The 26,773-nt window shown below is 56.5% G+C and overlaps 1 protein-coding gene across 5 annotated transcripts in view; it reads left to right on the top strand.

Moving 5' to 3' along the window:
• Positions 1-26,773, top strand: part of DPP6 (dipeptidyl peptidase like 6) — a gene marked incomplete at its 5' end in the record, with an annotated part of 642,841 nt that overhangs the window by 520,580 nt on the left and 95,488 nt on the right. For all 5 annotated transcript variants that reach the window (XR_013996566.1, XM_081101874.1, XM_081101876.1 and 2 more), the window contains one exon: positions 17,683-17,803. Coding sequence is in view for 4 of the 5 variants with exons in the window: in XM_081101874.1 (XP_080958000.1) it covers positions 17,683-17,803 (121 nt within the window). The remainder of the gene's footprint in view (positions 1-17,682; positions 17,804-26,773) is intronic.

Raw genomic sequence — 26,773 nt, 5'->3', positions numbered from 1 at the left:
AACCACTTACCTGGATGGTTTTGTTTTTACATAATGGCTTCAAGGCCATTCACAGCTGGAATTATGTTTGACAATTTCCTCCCTTGGGCCTCATTGGAGAGTGTAAATCACACGCGTCCAGGCCAGACACCAGTTCAGCACTGCCCGCTGGGTGCCCGTCTGAGCCTCCAGCCAGATCCGTCCTGTGTCCGCCCCCGGGTGCCACGCCAGCTGGGTCCTCTGCCCGCTCCTCAGCAGCACCCAGACCCGGCTTATCCCTCCCTGACTTACCACTGCTCCTGCCACACATGCTCTGGCTCGCCTGCAAGTACCGCTACCCAGTGATGCCGCCATCTCGGCAGGTGCCCGAGTCAGAAAGCTGGCATCCTGGGCTCCTCTCCCCAGCTGGACCCACCATCGGACCTGGGAACCGATGGCCTTGAGGCTGTGAGGACCTGTCCTCTCCTCTCAATGCCCCCAGCCCCTCACCTCTGGGTTTCTGGGCAGCTGCCTGCTCGATGCCCCCAGAACCTACCCATGTGCCCAAATGGTCTCCCTCCGCAGCTGAGGGCCTGTCCGTGTTCCTCCGGGAGCTCTTCCCCGGCTGTTGGCTGTGGGAGAACCCGCACTCAGTCACCCTTCCTGGCGGCTCACCTTCCCTGGCTGAGGACCCGAATGTCCCAGACCCCTGGTCACCTCAGCACCTCTGTACTCCCTGTCCCTTCATCCAGAGCACACTCCGTCCGCCCGGCCCGGCCCCAGCCCCTCTGCCTGGCCCAGGCCTCCTGCCTTGCAGATTTCGGCTGAGTCTTCTCTGTCCCCAGGACGTTCCCCACGTCCCCACCTGCTGGCCAGGACTGGGCAGGAGACCCTCAGCTTGTCTGCCGCCGCCCTCCCCCCTGCGCCCCCTCCCCCCGCGCCCCCTCCCCACCTGGGCACAGTGGGGTTATGCCCACACCTCCTCGGCTTCCCTGGGGACTGTGAGCGCCTAAGCAGCGCCTCAGGTCACCGGCGCGTTCCCAGCCGGTGGCAGACCTGCCATCAGTGAGCAGGACTTAGTGCTAAAGGCTGATGGAACTCAGTCAGGCACACGGGCCTCGGTGAAAGCCGGCTACCGCGGACGTAAGCAGGAGCCCAGCTTCACGTGTTGTGTTTTTCTGCACGTTCACCTCCTGCAGAAGGTAGCTGACCTGCCACTGTAACCGCAGCTTGGTGCCGCCCTCCCTTAAGTCTTAGCCTCTGAGACACCACACACGCCATAGTCACCCACCACATCGTGTTCACATGCAGGCTCTGTGAAATTCCGGTAAACTTCCCGATCTAAAAAAATTGTAATTGCGTATCCATGCGTTATTTAATTAACCTGAGTTCCTGCATCGCTGACAGCTCATATGTCTTTAAACCAGCTGAGAGCTGCGGCTATTACCGGGAAGCGAGTCAATGAAATGTCCTCTGAACGGGAGCAGTCCCTGCTCCTCTCTGTAAGCCCAGTTGCCCCGGGACAGGCTCATGGGGGGATTTGTGTGGCCCATTCTGTCTTTCAAATTTCCTGGGTCATCATGTTACCAGGTTAGTTGATTTCAAAATCTTCCCACTAAAAGGCACAGAATAAGAAAAGCATAAAATAACCCTTCTGTGGAAAAAGGAAGTGGCCATTAACGTCGCAGCCTGGGGGGTCACGGTTCCAACGTCACACAGCCAGGAACCCGTGAGAATCCATTTTTTATCACCAGGCCCAGAACAAAGGACTATGTGACACACAAAACTGCCAGAGACTAGAGCGTTTCCAGGGAAACCGTCGCTTCCCAGAGGCGGTTGTATCCTGTTCGATCAACAGGCGCCAATGGCAGGTGCCGGCTTAGGTGGCCCTGGCGCTCACGCCCTCAGCTGAGGTCAGGGTGCCACGAAGCTGCCTGTCCTCTTCTTCTTCCAGCCCTGGGGGGGGGGGGCTGCGGAGGGGCTGAGGGGGGCCTTGCCCACGTCCACAGATGTTCTCTGCAGCATCGGTGGGCTGTGGTGTTATTTTCTCCAACCAAACCTGTACAGAGGAAAATGCCTGAACCAGCAGGTGCTGGGTTCCAGTCAGGGCGTCGGCACCACGCGCCGGGTCCACGGGACAGAATAACTGATAACAAACACCCTGCAGGCAGGGCCCCCATGCGCCCTCACCAGGGTAGGCATTCTGAATATATTGTCCTTTTAAACGCCCTGAAACAGAAAGTATTGTTGTGAATGGCGGTGTTTGTGCTCCAGGCCGCCCGTGGGAAGCTTTTCCTTGCGGCACCTACAGGCTGGCGGCCTCCTGGGCGGCCTGGTGTAATTATCTGCCTCCCTCGTCTTTCTCAGGACTGGCACCCCAAAAGGAGTGGCAGCGCTGGCCCGGATACTTCCCTCTGAGTTCTCTGCGGGCTCCAGAAAGCAGTGGTCAGAGCCCCCATAAGACACTGAGCCCTGGGGAAAACACAGTGCCCCTCCCGGGAGGCTGCCCACGAGTGGGAGGGGGGGACTCACGCTCAGGGACAGCCTCTTAGAGGAGGTCCCCTTCCCCAGGGGTGACCTAAGCATGTCTTTTCATTTTACACTGAACTATTTTTTTTTTTTTAATTTAGGTCAGAGCGGAGGAGGGAGCCGGGGAGAGGCGGGGCTGGGGGTGGGGGTTGGGGCGGGGCAGGAGGGGATTCCTGAACTACTTTTTTGTTTCAGATGCATATTATATCATCTGAATACTATCTGTAATAATAAAAGCGTAATATGCTCATTAGACCAGACATCCTTCTGGACATCCTTCCAGATGACCTTCCTGATGAAGCCAGGGCTGTGAGGGAAGCCTGGGTCCCAGGTACCAGAGGGAAGCCAGTGCCTGCAGCCAGGGGAAGGAAGGCCTACTCTTGCACGAATTTTGTGCATTGGGCCTCTAGTTATATATAATAATTTTGTAACATCCTAACCTCATTATTTCTATTTTTTATTTTTATGTTAATCCGCACCCGAGGATATTTTTTCCATTGATTTTAGAGAGAATGGAAGGGTAAGGGAAGAGGGAGAGAGAAACATCGATGTGAGAGAGACACAGGGATTGGTTGCCTCCCGGACATGCCCCAACCAGGGCTGGGGATCAATTCTGTAACCCAGGTACATGCTCTTGACCGGGAATGGAACCGAGACCCTTCTGTGCTCAGGTCGACGCTCTAACCACTGAGCCACACCCGCCAGGGCTCTAGTACTTTTTAAGTCCACTTACAGTACCCTTGTGCTCACACGTCCTGCACACATTTGCCGGCTTTAGTTGGCATATGTGTGATGACCATTGGGGTCAATGCCTTTCGTAAGTACATTCACCGTTCCCGTGACAGCTTCTGTGAAAGGCCTGTCCAGGCCGTCGCCAGTTTCTCTTCAGGGTGGTTTGTCTCTTACCCTTTGGCATGCATCATTTCCTCACATTGGTATGCTAATTACTTGTCCATTTTATTATTGCCAATACTTTCCTTTTATAGCTTGTCTTTTCACTCTCGTTTTGATATACTTTCGTAGGAAAAAGTGGTGATTCCCATGAAATCAAATTTATTTGCATTTTGGGTGTCTTTTTAAAGACTTCCTTCCTGTCCTGATGACATAAAGACACTGGCTTACTCTCCCTTCTAACATTTTTGTGGTTTATCTTTCACAATCACACCCTGAAGCCCCTGACCGGCCGGGGGAAGGTGTGAGGCGTCCTTACGGTTACTTTCCATGAGCACAGCAGTTGTGCCAGCCCTTCGTGGAGGGGCCCCCTTTCCCGTCGACCCTCAGCGCTGCCTGTCGCTGCTCCTCGGCGGCCGGTTTGGGTTCAGACCTGGGTCACGCTCCACTGCTCCTGGGTCTGTCTCTGAAACAGCAACACATTCTCAGTGACAACTGCGCTGTGGTGGGCAGGACAGGCATCCACACAGGCACGCTGTCTCCTGTACCAGGCGTGTGCATTGGGACCGCTCGCCCCCACGTGTTCATAGGGACTGTCTTGCTGTCTTCGGCACTTTGCACACACGTGTATGTGCACATACACACATGTACAAAAACACACAGAGTTTGAAACAAGTTGGTTCACTCATTTTAAAGGCACTTTGGGGACCTTGGTTGTAATTGCATTAAATGTATACATCAGTTCAGGGAGAATTTATAAACTTCAGTCACTGACATTTCCAATACATATCGTAGTTGCAAATTTATTTACTTTTTCAAAACATGTCTTTCACTAAAGTTTTATGATTTTCTTTATAAATTTCTTGCAAATATTTGGTTTAAATTTATTCCTAGGTATTGGGTAATTTGGGGGCTATTTTATCCGTGTGGTTTTTAATATAATTTTTTACTGTGTATTTGCTGGCACATAGAACAACAGATGACTTTTTAAAATATACTTTTATTGATTTCAGAGAGGAAGGGAGAGGGAGAGAGAGAGATAGTCACATCAATGATGAGAGAGAACCATTGATTGGCTGCCTCCTGCACCCCCCCTACTGGGGATTGAGCCCACAACCCAGGCACGTGACCTTGGCCCGAATCAAACTAAGGACCCTTTATTCCACAGGCCGATGCTCTATCCACTGAGGAAACCAGCCAGGATGCAGATGACTTTTTATTGGTTTTTCTATTCAACAGTCTTGCTTAAACTCATTAAGTTCCAATAATGTACCTATGGTTTCCTCAGCATGTAATTTAGACCATTATATCCTCTCTCTCAAACGTTGGCTCACAGATCAGGAGAAGGCTCCTGCCTGCTCCTAAGCCTGCTCGTCACCTTCCTGGCCGGAGGGTGTGTGGTCAGCCTCGGGCCAGGATGGCTGCAGACCTGGCGGAATCACTAACATGTCTTGTTCAGTTTTTGCTCACTCTGTGCCTACCACCCTTTCCCTGCTGAGACTATGGAGTTCCCTTTATCCTAGCAATGGGACATTTGTGAATGGCACTTGTTTACATTAAAAGGGAATCTTTTTAAAAAAATAAAGTAAATAAAAGTAGCAGTGATACTCCATGCTGCAGCAAATCCTGCAGGCGGTGGTGCTATCAGGGAAAAGTGCGGGTGCGCTTTCCCTCTTGCTAGTGGGAGTGAGGTCTTGAGGTGCCCCCCCCCAGGAGGATGAGCTATGACAGAAAGCGTTATTTCTGTGGAATTACACCCTGCATTTCCCAAGTCCCATTTCCCTGGGCCCAGTCCTAGAAGCAGGGCAGCTGGGTTCCGTGGAGCTAGATGCAAAGCCAGTGTCCAGAGCTGCCTTCCGCGTTGGAGCCGGGCCCAGCTCAGCATCAGGCTGGCGGCAGCCCATCAGTCATTGCGTGTGGGGGCCCCAGTGGTGGGCCCTGAGGGTAATGCAGGAGCGCTGGCCCGAGCATCAAGGGGCCCGAAAGCACAAGAGTGAACTCCTTTCTCTAGCCCAGTGGTTCTCAACCTTCTGGCCCTTCATGTTGTGACTCAACCATAAAATTATTTTCGTTGCTACTTCATAACTGTAATGTTGCTACTGTTATGAATCGTAATGTAAATATCCGATATGCGGGATGGTCTCAGGCGACCCCTGTGAAAGGGTCGTTCAACCGCCAAAGGGGTCGCAACCCACAGGTTGAGAACCGCTGCTCTAGGGCATCAAATAGCCCAAATTTCTCGCCCTTGCAGTGGCCACACCCATTCTGCCATTCTGGCCAATGGCCTGTTTCCCAGGTGTGACTGACAGCAAGCACCCTCGCTGGGCATGCATCTATTCCCGCCCCCACCCCCACTCTCCTCCCCTGCTATTGAGGACCGGGTTCATTCCAGCGGCACCAGCTGCTGGGTGACCACCTGGGGAAGCACTGACTGTGGGAAGGAGCAACCCAGCAGGAGAACGGCCCGCCCCTCCCAGGACTGTGCAGGTCAGTGACCCCTGACCTCGGGCTCCCCCTCAGGGGTGCTGTGAGGCTCCTGGAACAGCCCCTGGGCAGCCTTCCTTCCTTGATGCCGTAAACGTTGGTTCCCTTTGTGGGAGGAGAAATCTAATAAGAGCTTGAGTCTGGGCCAAGGTGTAATAGCTCTGGCTCCAATGGTGAGAAAATGACAAAATGGAAAAACAGACTTTGGAGCCAGACAACCCTGTTAGCACTTCTGACCTTGAAACTTCAGGTCAGCTTCCTCGCCATGGCAGGACAGTGGCTAGGAGACCTAGTTTGAATGGTTCTCGGGAGAATCTGAGGAAACAGACAAGTAAATCACATCGTGGTGTCTATGTAAGGCACGTAGTCGGCCGTCAAAAATAACGGCTGTTGTCGATGTCCCTTCCTCGTCCGGCCGCAGCCTTTGCCCTAAGCTTTGTCCTCCTGTGCAGAAAACATGTTCAGTGTGTGGAGGGAAGTCCCTTAGCTCCAGTCCGGGGTGAAAAGCAGCAAGATGCATGGAGTCATTCTTTTTTATTTTTTAAATATGTTTTTATTTATTTTAGAGAGAGAGATGCCTCCTGCACACCCCCTACTGGGTACCAGGACCCCAACCTTGGCATGTGCCCTGACCAGGAATCAAACCTGTGACCTCCTGGTGCATGGGACATCGCTCAACCACATCAGCCGGGACACGTAAGGTCCTTCTTTGGGGCTCTGAGGGGTTGGGTTTTCCGGTTATAATGCGTGTGCTTTCAGGAGTAGCTGTAGATTCTAAGTCGAGGTGCACTTGCCTTGTGAATTCAGGGTTCAGAGCGTTGAAGCTCAGTAACTCAGCACCCTCCTCTCACTTCTCCCGGTGGGCCGTTCATGCAAGACTGGCTCCGTGGATGGAGCGTCATCCCATGCACAGGAAGGTCACGGGTTTGGTTCCCGGTCAGGGCACATGCCCAGCGTGTGGGTTTGATCCCTGGTCAGGGTACATATGGAAGGCAACTGATCAGTGTTTCTCTCTCTCTCTCTCTCTCTCTCTCTCTCTCTCTCTCTCTCAATCAATAAAAACATATTAAAATGAAAAAATACATTTTTTAAAAAATAGCTGTTATCTCTCCTCTCTGTTTTTCTACTGATGGCTGCATTCTACCTTTCGGGGGGTCTCCTTTAAAGGTTAAGGCTGGTAACTTGACTCCTCAGTTTCTGAAAGGCAATAGCCTCCGAATTTCATGCGAATGTGAATGTCGTGCAGCTGTTGCCACTGGGACAGCAGCTGGTCCCAGGGAAGGGAGCAGTGCCCGGTGGGAGGAGCCTCCTCTCCCCCCGACCCCCACATCAGCTCTCCTTGGTCTCCTCCAGGTCACACCTCCGGCACGCAGTGGCATTCCGAGTGGACGCCTCCTCACATTATAAGACGTTTGAGATTTTGCCTCATGAACGCACATGCTCACTTTGCTGGAACTGTGGGAGCACTGGTTTCAGGAGCCTGGTGCGGAGCGGCAGTAGATGGCTGGTGGCAAATGGCGTCCTTGCTCCGCCCGCCAGCGTCCATGTGGGGCGGCCTCCGGCCTCTGTGACCCAGGCAGAGCTCGGTGGCAAATGGCCGCGCTCCGAGCGCCACACCGTCCCTCAGAGAAGTCTGTCCGTCGGTGCCACAACCCGACCTGTGACACCAGATAAGTGGGCACCTCCTGGCACCCCTCCCCCCCAGCCCCAGAGCGCCCTGTCATGGGACATGTCACAGTCCTGTGCCTCCTTATGAGTGTAGAAGGTTCTGGAAGGTTCTGGCTAAACCTGAGCAAAAAAACAGAGGGACTTTTCTAAAACACCCTCCCAGATGTCACAGTAGTGGGTATATGTGTGCATATACAGGCATGAAGGCCCATGTTTGCATGTTTGTACTGTGTGAAAAGATGTGAACTTGGGGCCCTATAGGCATAATCTCCACTCTCAAGGATGACGCTGGAGGGCACTGGGGCACCTCCCTTGCCTCCCAGTCCTTGGGCCTCATCTGCAGTTAACACGTCTCCACCCTTTCCCCAAGCACACACATGCACACGCATGCACACACGTGATCCCTGTCCACTCACCTAACCTCCCCTTGTGAGTCCATAAAGTCACCTGTTCCTACCTGCTCCTAATATGCTTATAAACACCACTGAGATCTGCCCCTTTGGCCCTCTGGGTCCATGGCCAGCAGTGACATTTGAGGAGAGATGGGGTGAAATGGTTGGAAATGAGTGGAGGCACGGGGACTGAGGGGGGCTCAGCTCGCTGCCGTGGGCTCCCTGCGTGGGGGCCGCGGTCTGAGTGGGCGGCATCCCTCCCAGGAGGCTCGGGTGAGGGCTGCGCAGGCCTGGGCGGTCCACGGGGGCCGGGGGCCTGCTGCTCAGCTCCGCGGGGCAGTCAACGGGGGCGGGAGCTGAAAGGCGGTGAGAGCACCGGTCGGGAACCAAGGACGCAGATGCATCGCACTAGCAGCACAAGCCCCGTGCTCGCCCAGCGCTGTGCGTGTTTGCACAAGATAAAGACGAAGGGAAGACATTATCATGGCCTCAAGGGGATTCATTCTTGGACAAGACATAGGTGTATGACATAATCTAAGAGGTTATTACAGAATTTTAGAAACTAAAGTTTTATCTCCTGTTTTTTAAGACAAAGGAAATGAGCCAAGTGATGGCTACAGTGCAGAGATTAAATAGCCTACTGAATCACACAGCGGGACTGGGTGCTTCGTGAATGAGAGAGCAAGACAAGGGGGCTGCAGAAGGCCACCTCGCGAGATGTGGGGGGCTCTGCAGAGCAGGACAGAAGCCTCACTGTGGACTGTGTGTGTCCCCCAAAGTCACGTGTCAATTCCTAACCCCACTGTGCTGGCGCTGGAGGCGGGCCTGTAGGGATTAGGTCAGGAGGGTGTGGCCCTCGTGAAAGGGATTAGTGTCCTTCCAAGAGCAGACACTAGACGGGAGATTCACTGTGAGCCCAGATGTGGCCTCACCACACCCACCTGCTGGCACCAGGGCCCGGACTTCCCACCTCCAGACTGTGAGAAAGAACAGCTGATGTTCCTGTCTGCGGGGTCTCTGCTGACCAGACTGGGGGCAGAGGAGAGGAGGCAGGGGACCTCGGGCCGCTGTGGGCAGCAGGGCACTGAGAGGGGGGCACCTGCCAGGCTTCGGGAGGTCGCTGGCCTGGCCCTGAGCGAGGGCCCTTCGCTCCTGTGTGACCTGCCTGAGGAGGCACTGGGAGGGGCAGGCCTGGTGGCTGGCGACGACCCAGGTGCTCCAGGCAGGGAGCGCCCATTAACCACAGGGTTGGGCAGATGTGGCCGGCGGAGCAGGTGTGTGCTCTGAGCCGGGCGATCAGCTGGATGGGAGGCAGTTTCTACCCAGGTGGCTCCTGGCCTGCGACTCGACCTGGGGCCCAGGCCCCCAGGCCCCTGGCGATGGAGTAACGGGAAGTCGTGCACACGGAGGCGGGGAAGACTTAGGCTAAAGCAGGTCGCGGGGTTTGCCCCTGTCGTCCTGGGAAATCCAAATAGCGCCGCTCTTCACGCTGCCTGCGTCCCTGGGTCCCCGTCTGGATGATCAGTGATGGGGCCCCGAGTTGTTTGTGACTTAAAGCCCTGAGGCTGCAGCCACACAGTCACCGAGGTGCTGGGCGGGCGTCAGAGCCAGGCCCGGGCCGACAGTCCCGAGTGTCCCGGCACATTGTAGCGCCTGGGTTGGGGGTTGGGATGAAATCCCCGGTCAGTGTACTACCCCCGACCCCAGCTCAGGTGCGGACTGGTCACTTACCTTCCCTGGGCCTCGCTTTCCTCCGACCCGGGGGCCAGAGCAGCCCCCTGGGCCACAGGAGGGTATAGCTGGCGCTGGTGGGGCCGTATGGACGTTATTTAACAAAGAACCTTGGCTGTGCCTTCAGAGAGGACCCACAGCTGCACAGGACGGGGGGACGGGACTGGGGGGGGGGGGCTCTGGGTGCTGGGGGGGGTGGTGGCAGGGGCAGCCTGAGCTCTGCAGGCCAGCAGGTGCCGCCCCCAGGACTGCAGAGAAAAGGGGAGTCCATGGTGTGGGTGTTGGAGTTAGTGGCGCCGAAGGCTCCGGTTACAGTGTCTAGGGGAGAAAGGGGACGTGGATGTGGAATGCATGTCCGCCACCGCCCTGGGCCTGGGCTCCTCAAGGCCCAGTGCTTTGCCCGGTCCACACCTGCCACCTGGTGGACGGGGACGCGGCTCCTCAAGGTGGTGTCAGGTCCAGGCTGCCTGAGCCCAAAGCTGCACAGGCCTGTGACCCAAAGCCTCGGGACATGCCGCCAGAAGGGCTGCCGTGTGTCCCCTGCCCCAGCCGGGGCTGTGCCGAAGGCTAGGGTCAGACCTGGCGTCCACAGCTGGCCGGGCCCCCAGCACAGGTGAGGGCGAGGCTGCCCGCACAGCTCCGTGACTCGCCCCAGGCTCCCTTCAGCCCAGCCCTGGGAGGAGGACGGACCCATCGCCCCACAGGCCTCCTCCCTCAGGAGGGGTAGGAAGAAGGGGGCGGGGGGGGCTGCCTTGAGGGACGAGGGAGTCGAAGGCCAGGGGGTCCCTTCACCGCCGAGGAGCATGGGGTGCCCAGCTGGGGTGGCTGTGTCTCCTTGTCTGTGGTCGGCTGGTTATGCTTTGAGTAGTAATCACCCACTGAGCAGGGACCCACTTTCAGGCGGAAGCGAGAGTGCTGAGACGACAGGCACAGGGAGGGCGCAGTGTGGGCGCAAAGCACCCGGGACGGTCCTGAGACCGGGTCAGAACCACAGCCGGGAGCCCGCTGGTGTTTTCTCCCCAATCGGTGGCCCAGTCGGTGTTTTCTCCCCAATCCCCACTTCAGGCGCCAGGCTCGCTGTAGGTTTTCTCATTGACTTTCCCGTTGTAAAAATAATGCCGAACGTACAAAGTAAAAAATACAGAAAATAGAAAAGGAAATCTCTTACAATAGTACGGGCATACCCAGTATGTGCAGACTGTTACTATTCATATTCGAGGAGGCCCTTTTTAGAGTTATTATAATCAGTTTCATAGCCCAACCGTTTTCCCTACAATGGTATAATTAGCATTTTATGCAATCAAATTCTCATTAGACACCTCATTTTATATACATAGACACTAGAGACCCGATGCAGGGGTAGGCCCTCACCGCCCCGGCCACCTCGGCCCTCACAGCTGCCCCGGCTTCGTCTGGAAGGTCGTCCAGACAGTCATTCCGCTGTTCAGCTGTTCTGTCGATTTGCATATTATGCTTTTATTATTATAGATATATGTGTATATATGTGTGTGTGTGTATATATATATATATATATATATATATATAGATGTATATAGTTAACAGTTGATACAAATGTTTAATAGTTACATAATATTTCATGGATTGGATTTTCTAAAATGTAGCTCACCTTCCTGTTGGACACCCAGACCATTTATAATACTCTGTATTATAATTGATGAGGCAGAACCCCTTTGACCTTACTAAAATGCTCCGGCTGTGAAATTACCGAGTCAAATATATGAACAGTGGCTCAAGGTTCTTGATACATATGTACAAATTGTTTTCCACCTCCTCACTCTCTCATTCCTATTGCTTACTCACCAGCACTAGGCTTTATCAGCTAAAAAAGTATATTTGTAATTCTATGATTAAAAATTTTTGCTAATAGAATTCGTTGCATAGTTATTTAAATCAGCATAAATTTAATTATATCCCAGGGTTGATGAGATTAACATGTATTTAATAGGATCTCTCTTCTTTTCCATGAACTAATACCCATGGCATCTCTCCCATGAGTTGCCTGGCTTCGTTCCTGGCCCGCTGGTCTTCCGTTGTTTGGAGGGTAAGTCACAGAAAAGGAAGGCCACTGAGCGGGAGCGGACGGAGCAGCAGTCACGTCTGAGGGCTTCCGTCCAGGGCCAGCCCGGCAGCCAGGCCTGGCCAGTGACGTCTCGGGGACACGGGCCAAGAGTGCGACTTCTGACCCAGCCACTGGTCTGCTCCCCGGCCCCTCTGGAGGAGCTGAGGAGTGGCCGCCAGCTCCGGAGACCAGGAGCCAGAGGAAATGGCTGCTCAGGAGGGAATATAGCCCCGGCTGGAGAGGAGGTGGTGGCTGCTTGTCTCGTCACCAGGGAGAAGGGCAGTTCTGAGACCTCCACCCCGACCATTGCAGGCCAGGCATCGGACCGGGATGTGCGGCACCATCTGGGATGGGCGTTTCGGCTTTAATAAACGCTCAGGCTGACCCTGGGACACCTCGAACACCTGGTGTGACAGGTGATTCAACAAGGAACGCTGGTCACTGGCGGCATCTCTGCCCTGCTGGACCACATTCAGAAATGCCCATGAGTATCCGGTAGGGGCCGGGGAGAGTGGGTTTGTCCATCCTAAGGAAGGCACTGGGAAATTCACTCACTTCCTTGGAGTCAGAAGACTGCTTTTGGCAAGCAATGACTCTTGGCGTTAACCAGGGTATAAAAAGATGTGCAGGGGGCCCGGCCGGCGTGGCTCAGTGGACCTGTGAACCAGGAGGTCACGGTTCGATTCCTGGTCAGGGCATGTGCCCAGGTTGAAGGCTTGATCCCAGTGCGGGGCCTGCCGCAGGTAGCTGATCAATGATTCTCTCTCATCATTGATGTTTCTATCTCTCTCCCGCTTCCTTCCTCTCTGAAATCAATAAAAATATATTTTCAAAGATGCACAGAATAGCATTTTTATGGTGATAGAAACAGAAAAGGTTCTTCTTCTGAACAACAGGGTGTAGTTAAGTCAACTCTGGCCTATTTCCTGAAAGGCATGGCTCAGATGTGGGAGAGCATTTCTGATACAAACTGCAAAACTGGACCGCAGTTTTACTAAAAAAAACTAGTTTTATACCTTACTCACCAACATACACGCACACACATTCACCCAGAAAGGAGTGAATGCATTTGCTGGTCCTGCTTTGTTGCCGTGTGGTCGGTGGGCTGTGGCATTTTCACTTTTCCACGTGTTCCGTCGCCATGGTGGCTCCTTGCTGCCAGAGCTGGCGCCCTGCTGCCGGCTCCACATAGTTAATGCACCAGGAAAGTAGAAGATAAGGAACTATTTCCTGAATAAAGACTGACATTGAAAAAATCTTTTCCTTAATTAGACAATTCACTCAGAAAATCTATTTAACTGAAAGTTCTCTGAAGAATTCCAGCTAGTTGAGCATTTGCAGAATTTACTGTCCCCATGAAACATGAGCCATGGGTGGCCTGAAGCTCACAGAAATCAGGCTGGTGAAAAGGGTATTGTTTTGTAAAAACAGTGAAGTCTGCTGCACTGTGTCATCCTGGGCATTTGATTGCATTTCATGAGCTCTCTGCTTGGGATGGGTGTGGCCGGCGGCGAGGGGCTGAAATTGCTCCCAGAGCGTGCGCTCCCCACCTCTTATTACAGAGACATCAAAAGAAACACCAGGCCTGGGAGTGAGGGAAGGCTTTGGTCTTGGTGAATCAAGATACCGTGAAAGAAGCCCCTGGGAGAAAGACAAGTACGATGTGATTTCACTGATATGTGGAATATAATAAAAGCAGGCAAACAAAATAGAAATAGATTCACAGATGCAGAGAACAGACTGACAGTGGTCAGTGGGGAGAGGAGTTGCAGGGCTGTGTGAATACACTGAAGACATTAAACAAAAAAATCTATGTAATAAAAGCCTAAGTGCCCATTATGGCAGAACGACCAGAACAACAGGTCACTATGATGTGCACTGACCACCAGTGGGCAGACGCTCAGCCAGAAGCCAGGCTCATGGCTGGCAAGAGCAGTGGCAAGCGGAGTGGTAAGGAGCAGTGAACAGGTGGGCGGTAAGGAGCGAGAGGTCCTGGACTGCGAGAGGGCACAGGCCAGGCGGAGGGACCCCTCCCCCCCCCGTCCGGTGCATGAATCTTGTGCACCAGGCCTCCAGTAAATAAGTAAGAAATTCATAGGCACAGACAGTGGTGTGGTGATTATCGAGGGAGAGGGAGGTGGGGAGGTGGGAGAGGGTAAGTGGAGATGGAAGGAGACTTGACTGGGGGAGGAGAACACACAAAACAATATACATGTGATGTATTATAGATTTATACACCTGAAACCTATATAATTCTATTAACAATGTCACCCAAGAAAAATGCAATAAAAATGCAAGAAGTTCACTACTGGGAGGAGCTGCTGTCCCCACACTCTCCAGGGGTGGGGGTGCCTGGGCTGATGCCACGCCACCTGCACACCTGGGAAGCCAAGGCGCTCCTGCAGGAATGGGGACAGGTGGCACGCCTGCGTGCTGTATGCCTGAGCGTCGCAGAGGATGAACAGTGAAAGCCCAGCCGCTCGCCCCAGTGCCCGCGCTTGCCACACCCAGCACCAGGGCTTCCACCTCCCGTGTTGGCCCGTGTAACCACAGACAAAACTCGCCGGCCCCCAGCACCTTTGTTCTGACACCTTAACTGAATGTCAGAAGGAAAAGGGAAAACGGCATCAGGGCAATGCGCCTGCGTTGTAACGCCTGCTCTCCGCGTCCTCCAGGAGGAGAGAGCCGCGGCGGGAGCCGTTTCACACCTGTCAGGGTTTTACCTTCTGGGATATCAATTGGCTGCAGCCTCCTTTGACTCAAAATGAATGATAGGCGTAGAACACAACACAAAAGGAAGTTCAGGCTTGGCAACACCCTTGCCTTAGGCAGACCCATAAGAAAGGCCACTGTGGCGACAGGAGGGCGTCCTCGCGCTGGGGCCCTGCTCCCCTCTGTGCAGCCTGAGCAGAGTAAAGGGACCGCCTGCTCTGCGTTGTCAGTGAGAGGGCCGGTGCCCCAGTTTCCCTGGGCAGAGCGCCCTCTCAGTGGTCTCCTCATGATCCTGACCATGTTGTTGCATTTCTTTTAAGAGGCTGTTTTGAGCCCTGGCGAGTGTGGCTCAGTTGGTTGGGCGTCATCTTGGGCACCGAAGGGTGGTCAGGGCATGTGCCTGGGTTCAGGCTTCATGCATGGTGGGCAGAGTGCGGGAGGTGGCTGATCTATGTTCTGCTCTCACGTCAATATTTCTCTCTCTTTCTCCCTTTCCCCTCCTCCCTCTCTAAAAACCCAGTAGAAATTTTTTTTTTAATAAAAGCTGGTGTGAGTGCTGCTCTCGGTGCACAGAGCGCGGTTTCCGGTGACATCGGCGTGTGCAGTGATGGTGCTGGTGCCGCGGTAGCCGTGGGCGGGGGGCAGGGGCAGGAAGCCTGGCAGCCCGTGTGGGTGCTGCAGAGAACACGTCCGTAGCCCAATCCGATGAAGAGCACGAGGGGGTCTGGATCCCGGGGGCACTGGTTCCTACATTTGGCTGCACATTGGAGCCACTGGGGGGTCTCCCCTAGGCGCTGGTCGTCAGACAGGGACAGCTAGCATGGGATGCTTCAGAGCTCCCAGGTCCCTCAAACGTGCGTCAGAATCCAAGAGCCATGAAGGAGCTCCCCGCCCACTGGAGAGTTTGGGCTGGCCCAGGGTCAGAACTGTCTTCTGTCACCCCAACTCTGCAGCAGGGGCACCGTCTCCCAGCTGCCCCAGAGGTCTCTGTTGAGAAACACTTGGCCTCATCACTCAGATCCCAGCTCACCGCACGGGCAGCGGGCAGCAGGCGGCGGGCATTGGGCATTGGGTGGCAGGTGGCAGGCAGTGGACAGTGGGCGGTGGGTGGCGGGCAGCAGGCGGCGGGAAGCAGGGAGCAGGCATTGGGCAGTGGGTGGCAGGTGGCAGGCAGTGGACAGTGGGCAGTGGGCAGCAGGCAGTGGACAGTGGGCGGTGGGCGGTGGGTGGTGGGCAGCAGGCAGCAGTCTGTCTCACCAGGCTGCTGGGTGTCTGACAACAGGGACCGACTCATGTGGGTCTTGCCTCCACCATCTTCCTCTCCACAGGCTCCTCCACACAGACTCCTCCCCATGGGCTCCTCCCCAGAGCCTCTACCTCCCCACAGGCACCTCCTCCCCACAGGCTCCTCCCCACAGGCTCCTCCTCCCCACAGGCTCCTCCCCACAGGCTCCTACTACCCACAGGCTCCTCCCCACAGGCTCCTCCTCCCCACAGGCTCCTCCTCCCCACAGGCTCTTAATCCCCACAGGCTCCTCCTCCCCACAGGCTCCTCCCCACAGGCTCCTCCTCCCCACAGGCTCCTCCCCACAGGCTCCTCCTCCCCACAGGCTCCTCCTCCCCACAGGCTCCTCCCCACAGGCTCCTCCTACCCACAGGCTCCTCCTCACAGGCTCCTCCTACCCACAGGCTCCTCCCCACAGGCTCCTCCTCCCCACAGGCTCCTCCCCACAGGCTCCTCCCCACAGGCTCTTCATCCCCACAGGCTCCTCCTCCCCACAGGCTCTTCATCCCCACAGGCTCCTCCTCCCCACAGGCTCCTCCTCCCCACAGGCTCCTCCCCACGGCCTCCTCCTCCCCACAGGCTTCTCCTCCCCACGGCCTCCTCCTCCCCACAGGATCCTCCCCACAGGCTCCTCCTCCCCACGGCCTCCTCCTCCCCACAGGCTCCTCCTCCCCACGGCCTCCTCCCCACGGGCTCCTCCTCCCCACGGGCTCCTCCCCATGAGCTCCTACCCCAGGACCCTCCCCATGGGCTTCCCTTCAGAGGACTTGCCTCTCCCCCACATGCACCCTCCTAAGCCCTGCTCCCTGGGACGGACACCCCGAGAGCTGTTGCCGCCGCTCTGCCTTCCCCTCAGGCCCCCTTCTTGCCTAATGGGCAGCCAGGGAGCCTCCGTCCAGTCCCTGGAGTGCCCATGCCCACGCTCACACCCATGCCTGCCTCTGCTTTTCTCTCCAGCGCTTTCTTCTGTGGGATCACCTTCCCAGCCCCTCTCTCCAGCCTGCTGCTCATGCAGGTCCAGCTTAAAATCGCTGGGAACTCTGACACCTGCTCCCCCATGGAGGCCCTGAGGACGGGGGGTGCAGGGCAACCCTGAGAGGACATGTCCCCAGCCCTCAGAGCCACAGAGACAGGAAGCAGAGTGGGGGGCCCAGGAGCTGGGTGGGGGAAGGGGTTTGTGTTGCCTGGGGACAGGGTTTTGTCAGGAGGATGACAAGGTCTGAGGCGGTGCTGGTGGCCAGGCAGCAGTGTGGATGCACCGGCAGCACCGAGTGGTGAACCCACAAACAGTGAAGATGATACCTTTGGTGTCATGTGCATTCTCCACAGTAAATTGCTCTCGGTCTCTCTCAGGGACCCTTCCCTGCCCTGTGGCCTAAGCCCGGCGGCCTGTGTCATGTTCCCAGGGCCCCCCAGCCGCACAGGAACGTGTTCCTTCGGGTCGTCTTTCTCACCAGCTCGTAGGTAGAATGCAAGCAGGTCGCGTCTCTCCTCACCCATCACTGCGCAGAGCCGGCCACCAAGCCAGTGCTACTGAGCGTGCAGTGGGAGCCCCAGACCTCCGCTCCCAGCCGTCTTCACGTCAGGGGAAGGTGACTGCTGCTCTGACTGTGCAGCCCCTCCTCGCGGCGTGCCCGGTGGTGACTGTGACTGACGTGGTGGCTGAGCCCAGTGGGGTCAGGTCAATGTGCCCAAGTCTCGGACGGCAGACCGCCCGCCCTGGTGAATGAGGACGGCGGGTGGGCTATGTCGCCTTCGTGGGAAGTTCGAGTCCCCGATTCACCTGAAACCAGGTTCTTTCTGCTGCGGGTGAGCCCACGGGTCCTGAGACGACCTGTCTTGCCAGATAAATGCCCCGGAAACCGTCACCACACGGCTGGTTCAGGCTTTTTTGAGCGGCCTCCCCGTGGCCACCTTCTGGGTTAACCCTGTGTTTTGTCTTCCCAAACCAGATATTTATCTTTGAGAACAACATCTACTACTGCGCTCACGTCGGGAAGCAGGCCATCCGCGTGGTCTCGACGGGGAAGGAGGACGTCATCTACAACGGCCTCAGCGACTGGCTGTACGAAGGTGAGCCACCGAGCAGCCGAGGAGCAGGGTCCTGTGGTTGCTGTGGTCGTGTGGTCTGTGGTCGCTGTGGTCAAGTGGTTCCATGAGTGCCATGGCTGTTGTGGTTGCCATGGTTGCTGTGGTCATGTGGTTCCATGGTTGCCATGGTTGTGTGGTCATGTGGCTCCATGGTTGCCATGGCTGTTGTGGTTGCCATGGTTGCTGTGGTTGCTGTGGTTACTGTGGTTGCTGTGGTCATATGGTCACTGTAGTTGCCATTGCCCCTGGTGGTGGTTGATAGGGTTCCCTTTCACTTTAACTATAGCTCAAACTCCAGCTTCTTGAGGTTCTGCTAAATTACAATACACTGTTGGGGCACCAGGAGATGGCGGGAGACGGGGCAGGCGTGGGGCTTCCCAGGACTCAAGCTCTTTGGCTCGAGGGCAGGGCGCTGTCCTGGGAGGCATACTGTATGCGAGGTGACTTCTGGGGACACTGGGCTATGCACAGGTTTCTGACTCGCTCCCAGAGGCCGAGGGCCTTTCTGCCCCAAGGTGGGCAGAGTCGGGAGAGAAGTAACAGGTTAACGCTCCTGAAAGGAGCGGATCCACGTGAGCTGCTGCCCCGGGTCCCTGCCTCGTGGGACGGCTCCTACCACTGGTTGCCTCTGGCTGAGAGCGCCCAGCGGTGTGCACTGTTCCACAGCGAGGCAGCGAGTGGAGCTCTGCTCCCGGCACGCGTGGTCCGCCCACGCTCAGGGGCCCTCCCGCCCTGTGCTGCGGGCTGTCCGTGCAGGCTGTGTGCCGAGCACCCTGCGATTTCCTCACTACCCTCCGCCTCAGGCTGTACAACAGATCGAGGCTGTCACAGCATAGCAGACGGGCGGCCTGAGCGGCTCACCGGTTCTCGCAGCTCTGGAGGCTGATGGTCCAGGTCGAGGTGCGGTGAGGCGGCGCCTGGCGAGGGGTCTCTTCCTGGTCCTCACTTGGTGGGGAGAAGCACGCCCTGGTCTCCGCACCCCCTTGTAGGATGTCACCCCACCTCCAAAGGCCCCACTGAACACCAGCCCAGTGGGGGTTCAGGCTTCAGTGTGTAGCCCCTCCTAACTGTGACTGACACGTGGCGGCCGAGCCGAGTGGGGTCAGGTCATCCGCCCGGGGTCACCGAGGTTAAGGGAGAGGCCTTAGGGAGTCACATTGTTCAAGTCCCGGACAGTTACCTTTCCAGAAATCCAGACGGGAACCTGGAACCTGCGCACCCAGCACTGGGCGGAGGTGTGGCTCACACGCTTCTCACCTGCCCGGGGGACCACGCGGCCACCACGCTGGTCTGAGCCGAGGGGCTCCCGGTGTCATCGGGCACAGAAATGGCCTCTCCCTCCCTCCCCGTCACCCGCCCCCACCCACCCCCGCCCCCGCACCGCGCAGTGCGGCCCACAGGCTGTCAGCGGGTGCGACTTCGCATGGTAAAGTCGCTGCAGACACAGGCTGGGTCCGGGCTGGCCCTGCTTTACTGCAGGTGGGACACACAGTAAGCGGCTGCAATGGAAGGCACAGCGTCAGGCATCGCTTCGTGTGTGACAAGTGCAGGGACCGTTTAGCCCCATCAAGACAGGCACCCAGCACCTCAGGCAGCACCCCAAGCCCTCCAGTCAGCTGCGCCCCTCCCGGAGGCCACCACCATCCCATTTCTGTGCAGCCCGTCTTCCGGCAGACCGGCTGGCCCGCGGTGCCCGTCAGGGCTGTCGTCCCAGTGGGGTCACCGGGCAGCCATTTATCCTCCCGTGGCCGCTGCTGCCCCCAGCCCCAGGGCTCCGGTTTCCGGGGTGCCTTCTGGGCCTCAGGAGAATCAGTCTTGGGGTTTTATTGCCACATGGTCCTTGGCCCCTCAGGAGGGTGTCGGTGGAATGAAAGGGCCACTGACCGGCATCCCCTGTGGCCACACGTTCTGTGAGCGGCGCCCCGAGTGCCAGAGCGGTCAGTGTCCTAACACCCCAAAGGGCCCGAAGGGGAAGGGCCGGTCGTGCTGGCTGCTCCATCCTCGTGCTCCGGGCCTGATCGCCTTCAAAGCCCACACCCAGGAGATTACACCACCTCCCTCGTCTTCCTGATAAAATACAAAGCCCATTGCTTTGCAGTTCAAGTGACGCTTTTGCTTAGCAAAGCCATTGGAAGGAGACTTCTTCAAGGCATGGGCACAGCATTGCGCTGGTGGGACAGCGGCACCCCCAACATCTCACTGCAATCCCAGCTGACGTGGCCGCCTCATCGACTCCGTGTCGTTCCCTGGGCAGTTCTGGCCGCCATGCTGAGATTCCTGAGGCTGGGAGCCCGGGGAGGCCTGCTTCCTGTTAGTAACAGGGAGGTAACAGGCAAAGATTGTTTGTTTCTACCCTGTGACTTAATGTTTCATTTCCAGACACTCCGTTTAGGGAAGGAAAAAAAGGTGCCCTGGCCGGTGGCTCGGTGGTTAGAGCGGCGACCTGTGCCCTGAAGGGTCTCAGGTTCACTTCCCAGTCAAGGACACATCCTGGGGTGGCAGGTTCAATCCCCTGCCCTGGCCGGGTTACATGTGGGAGGCAACCGATCCCTGTGTCTCTCTCACTGAGGTTCTCTCTCTCATCCCGCGCCCTCCTTCCCTTCCACTCTCTCTAAAAAAAATTCAATGGGGAAAATATCCCTGCGTGAGGATTCTACTAAAAGGAGGGCAGGGGAACTAGGCGCACTGCGCGACTGTGCGGCTGGGCCTCTCGTCCGCTCCGAACGCCTCGCGAGGCCTGGGGCAGCTTCTTTGTGAGGGCCTCGCCGGGCCAGGCGCTGGGGTCGGGTGCCGGGATGGCGTCCGGAGCGGCTCGCTGGCTGGTATTGGCGCCTGTCCGATACGGGGCTCTCCGGAGAGGACCCAGCTTGACAAAAGATGGAGCTATCTCCGCCGGACGGGGCGGCTCAGATCAGAGCCTGGTACCCTCGAGGTCAGTCATCGTAGCAGCGCCATTTTGCCCAACCATGAAAGTGAGTGTCTGCCTGGAGGCGGGGCAAAGGTGCCGAGGCCAATCGTAGTGGGAAATGTGTGCTGGTCGACTTTGATTGATAGGAGCAATGGCCAATCAAACGGCCACCTTAGACCAAGACGGATCAAAAACAGAGTTTTGCGCTAATGGGCTAATTTTGACTGGTGGGAGGTGGGGTTAGGTCCGGGTGTAGAGCTGGGTGTGTGTAGAGACCAGATCGGGGCGAGAACTAAGAGCACTTTGCACTAGCTTATCTTTAGGAGCGCGGTGTCTAGATCCATCTCTGCTGCCAGAGGACTCGGCTTTATGGGTCCAATATAAACAGATCCGGTAACCTCCCCTGGTTTACGGGTGCCATCAGCGCCCGCGGAACTTCACCCTGATGCAGGCTGTGGCCCAGACCGCGTGTCTCACGGGGCCCAAGGGCTCCCTGACCCCTGGTGGCCACACTGATTTGACAAGCAAAATGTGTATCTTTCTTTTATTCTTCTGGTTAAATGTTATGCAGATACATCGAATTTTGATTTTTAATATGAGATTAAAGACTGCTTAATAGGGTCCTACCGCTGTGGTAAGGTTTGCTGAAGTTGGTTAGCCAGAAGCTAAAAGGAAGACGTTGCTAGAGGTTTTGCGAGCTCCAAGGACCCTGCTAAGGATTTGCACTTTCATGCAAGTGTCTGTGAGATGGCGATGATGAGAGTATCGACCTCACTGGGCTGTGGTGTGAGAGCTGGGAAGTCATTACACATGAACACACGTGTACCTGTGCTCCGTACATGCCGGAAACCCTCTCATCACCACACCTGCAGGGCAGCTGGGGGTCCGAAGGTCGGCAATCCAGCCGGAGGGGGAACAGAGAAGCTCACAAGATCTTGGACCGACCACTGTGGTGGCCAAGTGGGGGGTGACTGCCCAGTGCTGCCTCCTGTCTGGTGCGCGGGGAGCCACTAACAGGAGAACCTCACACTCCACAGAGCCTCGCTGTCCTCACCCACCTGGGTGTGGGAAGGTGGAGAAGAGAAACAGGGCAAATGGCCCACATTCCCTCCAGGCCCCATCAGCCTCTGTCCCCTCTCTCCTCTATCCCATCGGCCTCTGTCCCCTCCCTCCTCTGTCCCCTCCCACCTCTGTCTACGCCCTACTCTATCACATCACCCTCTGTTACCTCCTTCCTCTGTCCCATCAGCCTCTGTCCCCTCTCTCCTCTCTGCCATCAGCCTCAGTCCGATTAGCCTCTGTCGCCTTCCTCCTCTGTCCCATCAGCCTTTCTCCATTCAGCCTGTCTCCTCCCTCCTCGGTCCCATCAAATTCTGTCCCCTCCCTCCTCTTTCCCATCAACCTCTGACCCTTCCCTCCTCTGTCCCATCAACCTCTGTCTCCTCCCTCCTCTGTCCCTACATCCACTGTCCGCTCAATCCTCCTCTGTCACATCAGCCGCTGTCCCTTCCACCTTCTGTCCCATCAGCTTCTGTCCCCACCCTGCTCTGTCCCATCAGCTTGGTCTCATCAGCAATTGACCCCTCCCTTCCTCTGTCCCATCAGACTCTGTCCCCTCCTTCCTCCTCTGTCCCATCAGCCTCCATCCCCGCCTTCCCCCTCTGTCCCATAAGCCTCTGTCTCCTCCCTCCTCTATCCCATCAGCCTCTGTCCTCTCATTCCTCTGTCCCATCAGCCACTGTCCCCTCCCTCCTCTGTCCCATCAGCCACTGTCCCCTCCCTCCTCTGTCCCATCAGCCACTGTCCCCTCCCTCCTCTGTCCCATCAGCCACTGTCCCCTCCCTCCTCTGTCCCATCAGCCTATGTCCCCTCCCTCCTCTGTCTCATCAGCCTCTGTCCCCTCCTTCCACCTCTGTCCCCTCCCACCTCTCCCCTTCCTCCTCTGTCCCATCAGCCTTTCTCCATACAGCCTGTCTCCTCCTTCCTCTGTCCCATCAACCTCTGTCCCCTCCCACCTCTGAGCCATCAGCTTCTCTCCCCTCCCTCCTCTGTCCCATCAGCCTCTGTCTCCTCCCTTCTCTATCCCATCAATCTCTGTCTCTTCCCTCCTCTGTCCCTACATCCTCTGTCTGCTCCATCCTCCTCTATCACATCAGCTCAGTCACCTCCCCCTTCTGTCCCATCAGCCTCTATCCCCTCCCTCCTGTGTCCCATCAGCTCTGTCTCATCAGCCATTGACTCCTCCCTTCCTCTGTACCATCACCCTCTGTTCACTCCCTCCTCTGTCCCATGAGCCTCTGTCCATTCAGCCTCTGTCTCCTCCATCCTCTGTCCCATCTGCCTCTGTCCCCACCCTCCTCTGTCCCATCAGCCTCTGTCCTCTCACTCCTCTGTCCCATCAGCCTCTGTCCCCTCCCTCCTCTGTCCCATCAACCTCTGTCCCTTCCCCCCTCTGACCCATCAGCCACTGTCCCCTCCCTCCTCTGTCCCATCAGCCTATGTCCCCTCCCTCTTCTGTCACATCAGCCACTGTCCCCTCCCTCCTCTGTCCCATCAGCCTATGTCCCCTCCCTCCTCTGTCTCATCAGCCTCTGTCACCTTACTCCTCTCTCCCTTCAGCATCTGTCCCCTCCTTCCTCCTCTTTCCCCTCCCACCTCTCCCCTCCCTCCTCTGTCCCATCAGCCTCTGTCCCCTCCCTCCTCTGTGTCATCAGCCTCTGTCCCCATCCTTCTCTGTCCCATCAACCTCTGTCCCATCAGCCTCTGTCCACTTCCTCCTCTGTCCCATCAGCCTTTCTCCATTCAGCCTGTCTCCTCCCTCCTCTGTCCCATCAACCTCTGTCCCCTCCCCCCTCTGACCCATCAGCTTCTGTCCCCTCCGTCCTCTGTCCCATCAGCCTCTGTACCCTCCCTCCTCTGTCCCATCAGCTTCTGTCCCCTCCCTCCTCTGTCCCATCAGCCTTTCTCCATTCAGCCTGTCTCCTCCCTACTTTGTCCCATCAAACTGTCCCCTCCCTCCTCTGTCCCATCAGCCTCTGTCTCCTCCCTTCTCTGTCCCATCAACCTCTGTCTCTTCCCTCCTCTGTCCCTACATCCTCTGTCTGCTCCATCCTCCTCTATCCCATCAGCCTCTGTCCTCTCACTCCTCTGTCCCATCAGCCACTGTCCCCTCCCTCCTCTGTCCCATCAGCCTATGTCCCCTCCCTCCTCTGTCTCATCAGCCTCTGTCCCCTCCTTCCACCTCTATCCCCTCCCACCTCTCCCCTCCCTCCTCTGTCCCAATAGCCTCTGTCCCCTCCCTGCTCTGTCCCATCAGCTTCTGTCCGCTCCCTCCTCTGTCCCATCAGCCTTTCTCCACTCAGCCTGTCTCCTCCCTTCTCTGTCCCATCAACCTCTGTCTCTTCCCTCCTCTGTCCCTACATCCTCTGTCTGCTCCATCCTCCTCTATCCCATCAGCCTCTGTCCTCTCACTCCTCTGTCCCATCAGCCACTGTCCCCTCCCTCCTCTGTCCCATCAGCCTATGTCCCCTCCCTCCTCTGTCTCATCAGCCTCTGTCCCCTCCTTCCACCTCTATCCCCTCCCACCTCTCCCCTCCCTCCTCTGTCCCAATAGCCTCTGTCCCCTCCCTGCTCTGTCCCATCAGACTCTGTCCACTTCCTCCTCTGTCCCATCAGCCTTTCTCCATACAGCCTGTCTCCTCCTTCCTCTGTCCCATCAACCTCTGTCCCCTCCCACCTCTGAGCCATCAGCTTCTCTCCCCTCCCTCCTCTGTCCCATCAGCCTCTGTCTCCTCCCTTCTCTATCCCATCAATCTCTGTCTCTTCCCTCCTCTGTCCCTACATCCTCTGTCTGCTCCATCCTCCTCTATCACATCAGCTCAGTCCCCTCCCCCTTCTGTCCCATCAGCCTTTGTACCCACCCTGCACTTTGTCATCAGACTCTGTCCCCACCCTTCACTGTCCCATCAGCCTCTATCCCCTCCCTGCTGTGTCCCATCAGCTCTGTCTCATCAGCCATTGACTCCTCCCTTCCTCTGTCCCATCACCCTCTGTTCACTCCCTCCTCTGTCCCATCAGCCTCTGTTCACTCCCTCCTCTGTCCCATCACCCTCTGTTCACTCCCTCCTCTGTCCCATCAGCCTCTGTTCACTCCCTCCTCTGTCCCATCAGCCTCTGTCCATTCAGCCTCTGTCTCCTCCATCCTCTGTCCCATCTGCCTCTGTCCCCACCCTCCTCTGTCCAATCAGCCTCTATCCCATCGCTCTTCAGTCCCATTAGCATCTGTCTCCTCACTCCACTGTCCCATCAGCCTCTGTCCCCCTCTCCTCTGTCCCATCAGCATCTGTCCCTTCAGCCTATGTTTCATTAGGCTCTATACACACCTTTCTCTGTCCCATTAGCCTCTTTCCCCTCTCTCCTCTCTGCCATCAGCCTCAGTCCCATCAGCCTCTGTCCCCTTCCTCCTCTATCCCATCAGCCTTTCTCCACTCAGCCTGTCTCCTCCCTCCTCTGTCCCATCAAACACTGACCCCTCCCTCCTCTGTCCCACCAGCCTCTTTCCCCTCCCTGCTCTGTCCCATTGGCATCTGTTTCATCAGCCTCTGTACAAGCCTTTCTCTGTAACATCAATCAGCCTCTGTGCCCTCTCTTCTCTGTGCCACCAGCCTCAGTCCAATCATCCTCTGTCCCCTTCATCCTCTGTCCCATCAGCCTTTCTCCATTCATCCTGTCTCCTCCCTCATCTGTCCCATCAGCCTCTGTCCCCTCCCTCCACTGTCCCATCATCCTCTGTTCCCTCTCTCCTCTGTCCGATTAGCATCTGTCCCAACGGATTCAGTTTCATCAGGCTCTGCACACACCTTTCTCTGTCCCATCATACTCTGTCCCCTCTCTCCTCTGTGCCATCAGCCTCAGTCCCATCAGGCTCAGTCCCCACCCTCTGTTCCATCAGCCTCTGTCCCCTCCCTCCTTCTCTGTCCCACAAGCCTCTGTACCCTCTCTCCTAGGTGCCATCATCCTCATTCCCATCCGCCTGTGTCTCCTCCCCCTCCTGTCCCATCAGCCTCTGTCCCCACCCTGCTCTGTGACATCAGCCTCTGTCCCCACCCTTCACTGTCCCATCAGCCTCTATCCCCTCCCTGCTCAGGCCCATCAGCCTCTGTCCCCTCTCTCCTCTGTCCCATCAGCTCTGTCTCATCAGCCATTGACCCCTCCCTCCTCTATCCATTCAGCCTCTGTCTCCTCCCTCCTCTGTCCCATCAGCCACTATCCCAGGGGTGGGCAAACATTTTGTTTGAGGGCCACAATAGATTCTTAAACTGGACCACAGGGCCGGAACAAAAGCATGAATGGAGTGTTTGTGTGAACTAATATAAATTCAAAGTAAACATCATTACATAAAGAGTAAGGTCTTTATTTTCAATAGTTTTCTTCATTTCAAACAGGCCGAATGCAGCCCGTAGGCTATAGTTTGCCCAGGGCTGCTCTATCGCCTTCCTCCTCATCTGTCCCATCAGCTTCTGTCCCCTCCACCCTCTGACCCATCAGCTTCTGTCCCCTCCCTCCTCTGTCCCATCAGCCTCTGTACCCTCCCTCCTCTTTCCCATCACCTTCTGTCCCCTCCCTTCTCTGTCCCATCAGCCTCTGTCCACTTCCTCCTCTGTCCCATCAGCCTTTATCCATTCAGACTGTCTCCACCCTCCTCTGTCCCATCAACCTCTGTCCCCTCCCCCCTCTTACCCATCAGCTTTTTCCCCTCCCTCCTCTGTCCCATCAGCCTCTGTACCCTCCCTCCTCTGTCCCATCAGCTTCTGTCCCATCAGCCTTTCTCGATTCAGCCTGTCTCCTCCCTACTTTGTCCCATCAAACTGTCCCCTCCCTCCTCTGTCCCATCAACCTCTGTCTCCTCCCTCCTCTGTCCCATCAACCTCTGACTCCTACCTCCTCTGTCCCATCAGCCTCTGTCTCCTCCCTCCTCTGTGTCTTCATCCTCTTCCCATCCCTCATCCTTTGTCCCATTAGCCTCTGTCCCCTCCCTCCTCCTC

This window comes from Myotis nattereri (genome assembly GCF_964212035.1).
Source record: "Myotis nattereri genome assembly, chromosome: 11".
Classification (NCBI taxonomy): domain Eukaryota; kingdom Metazoa; phylum Chordata; class Mammalia; order Chiroptera; family Vespertilionidae; genus Myotis; species Myotis nattereri.
This window is presented reverse-complemented; position numbering and strand designations above follow the sequence as displayed.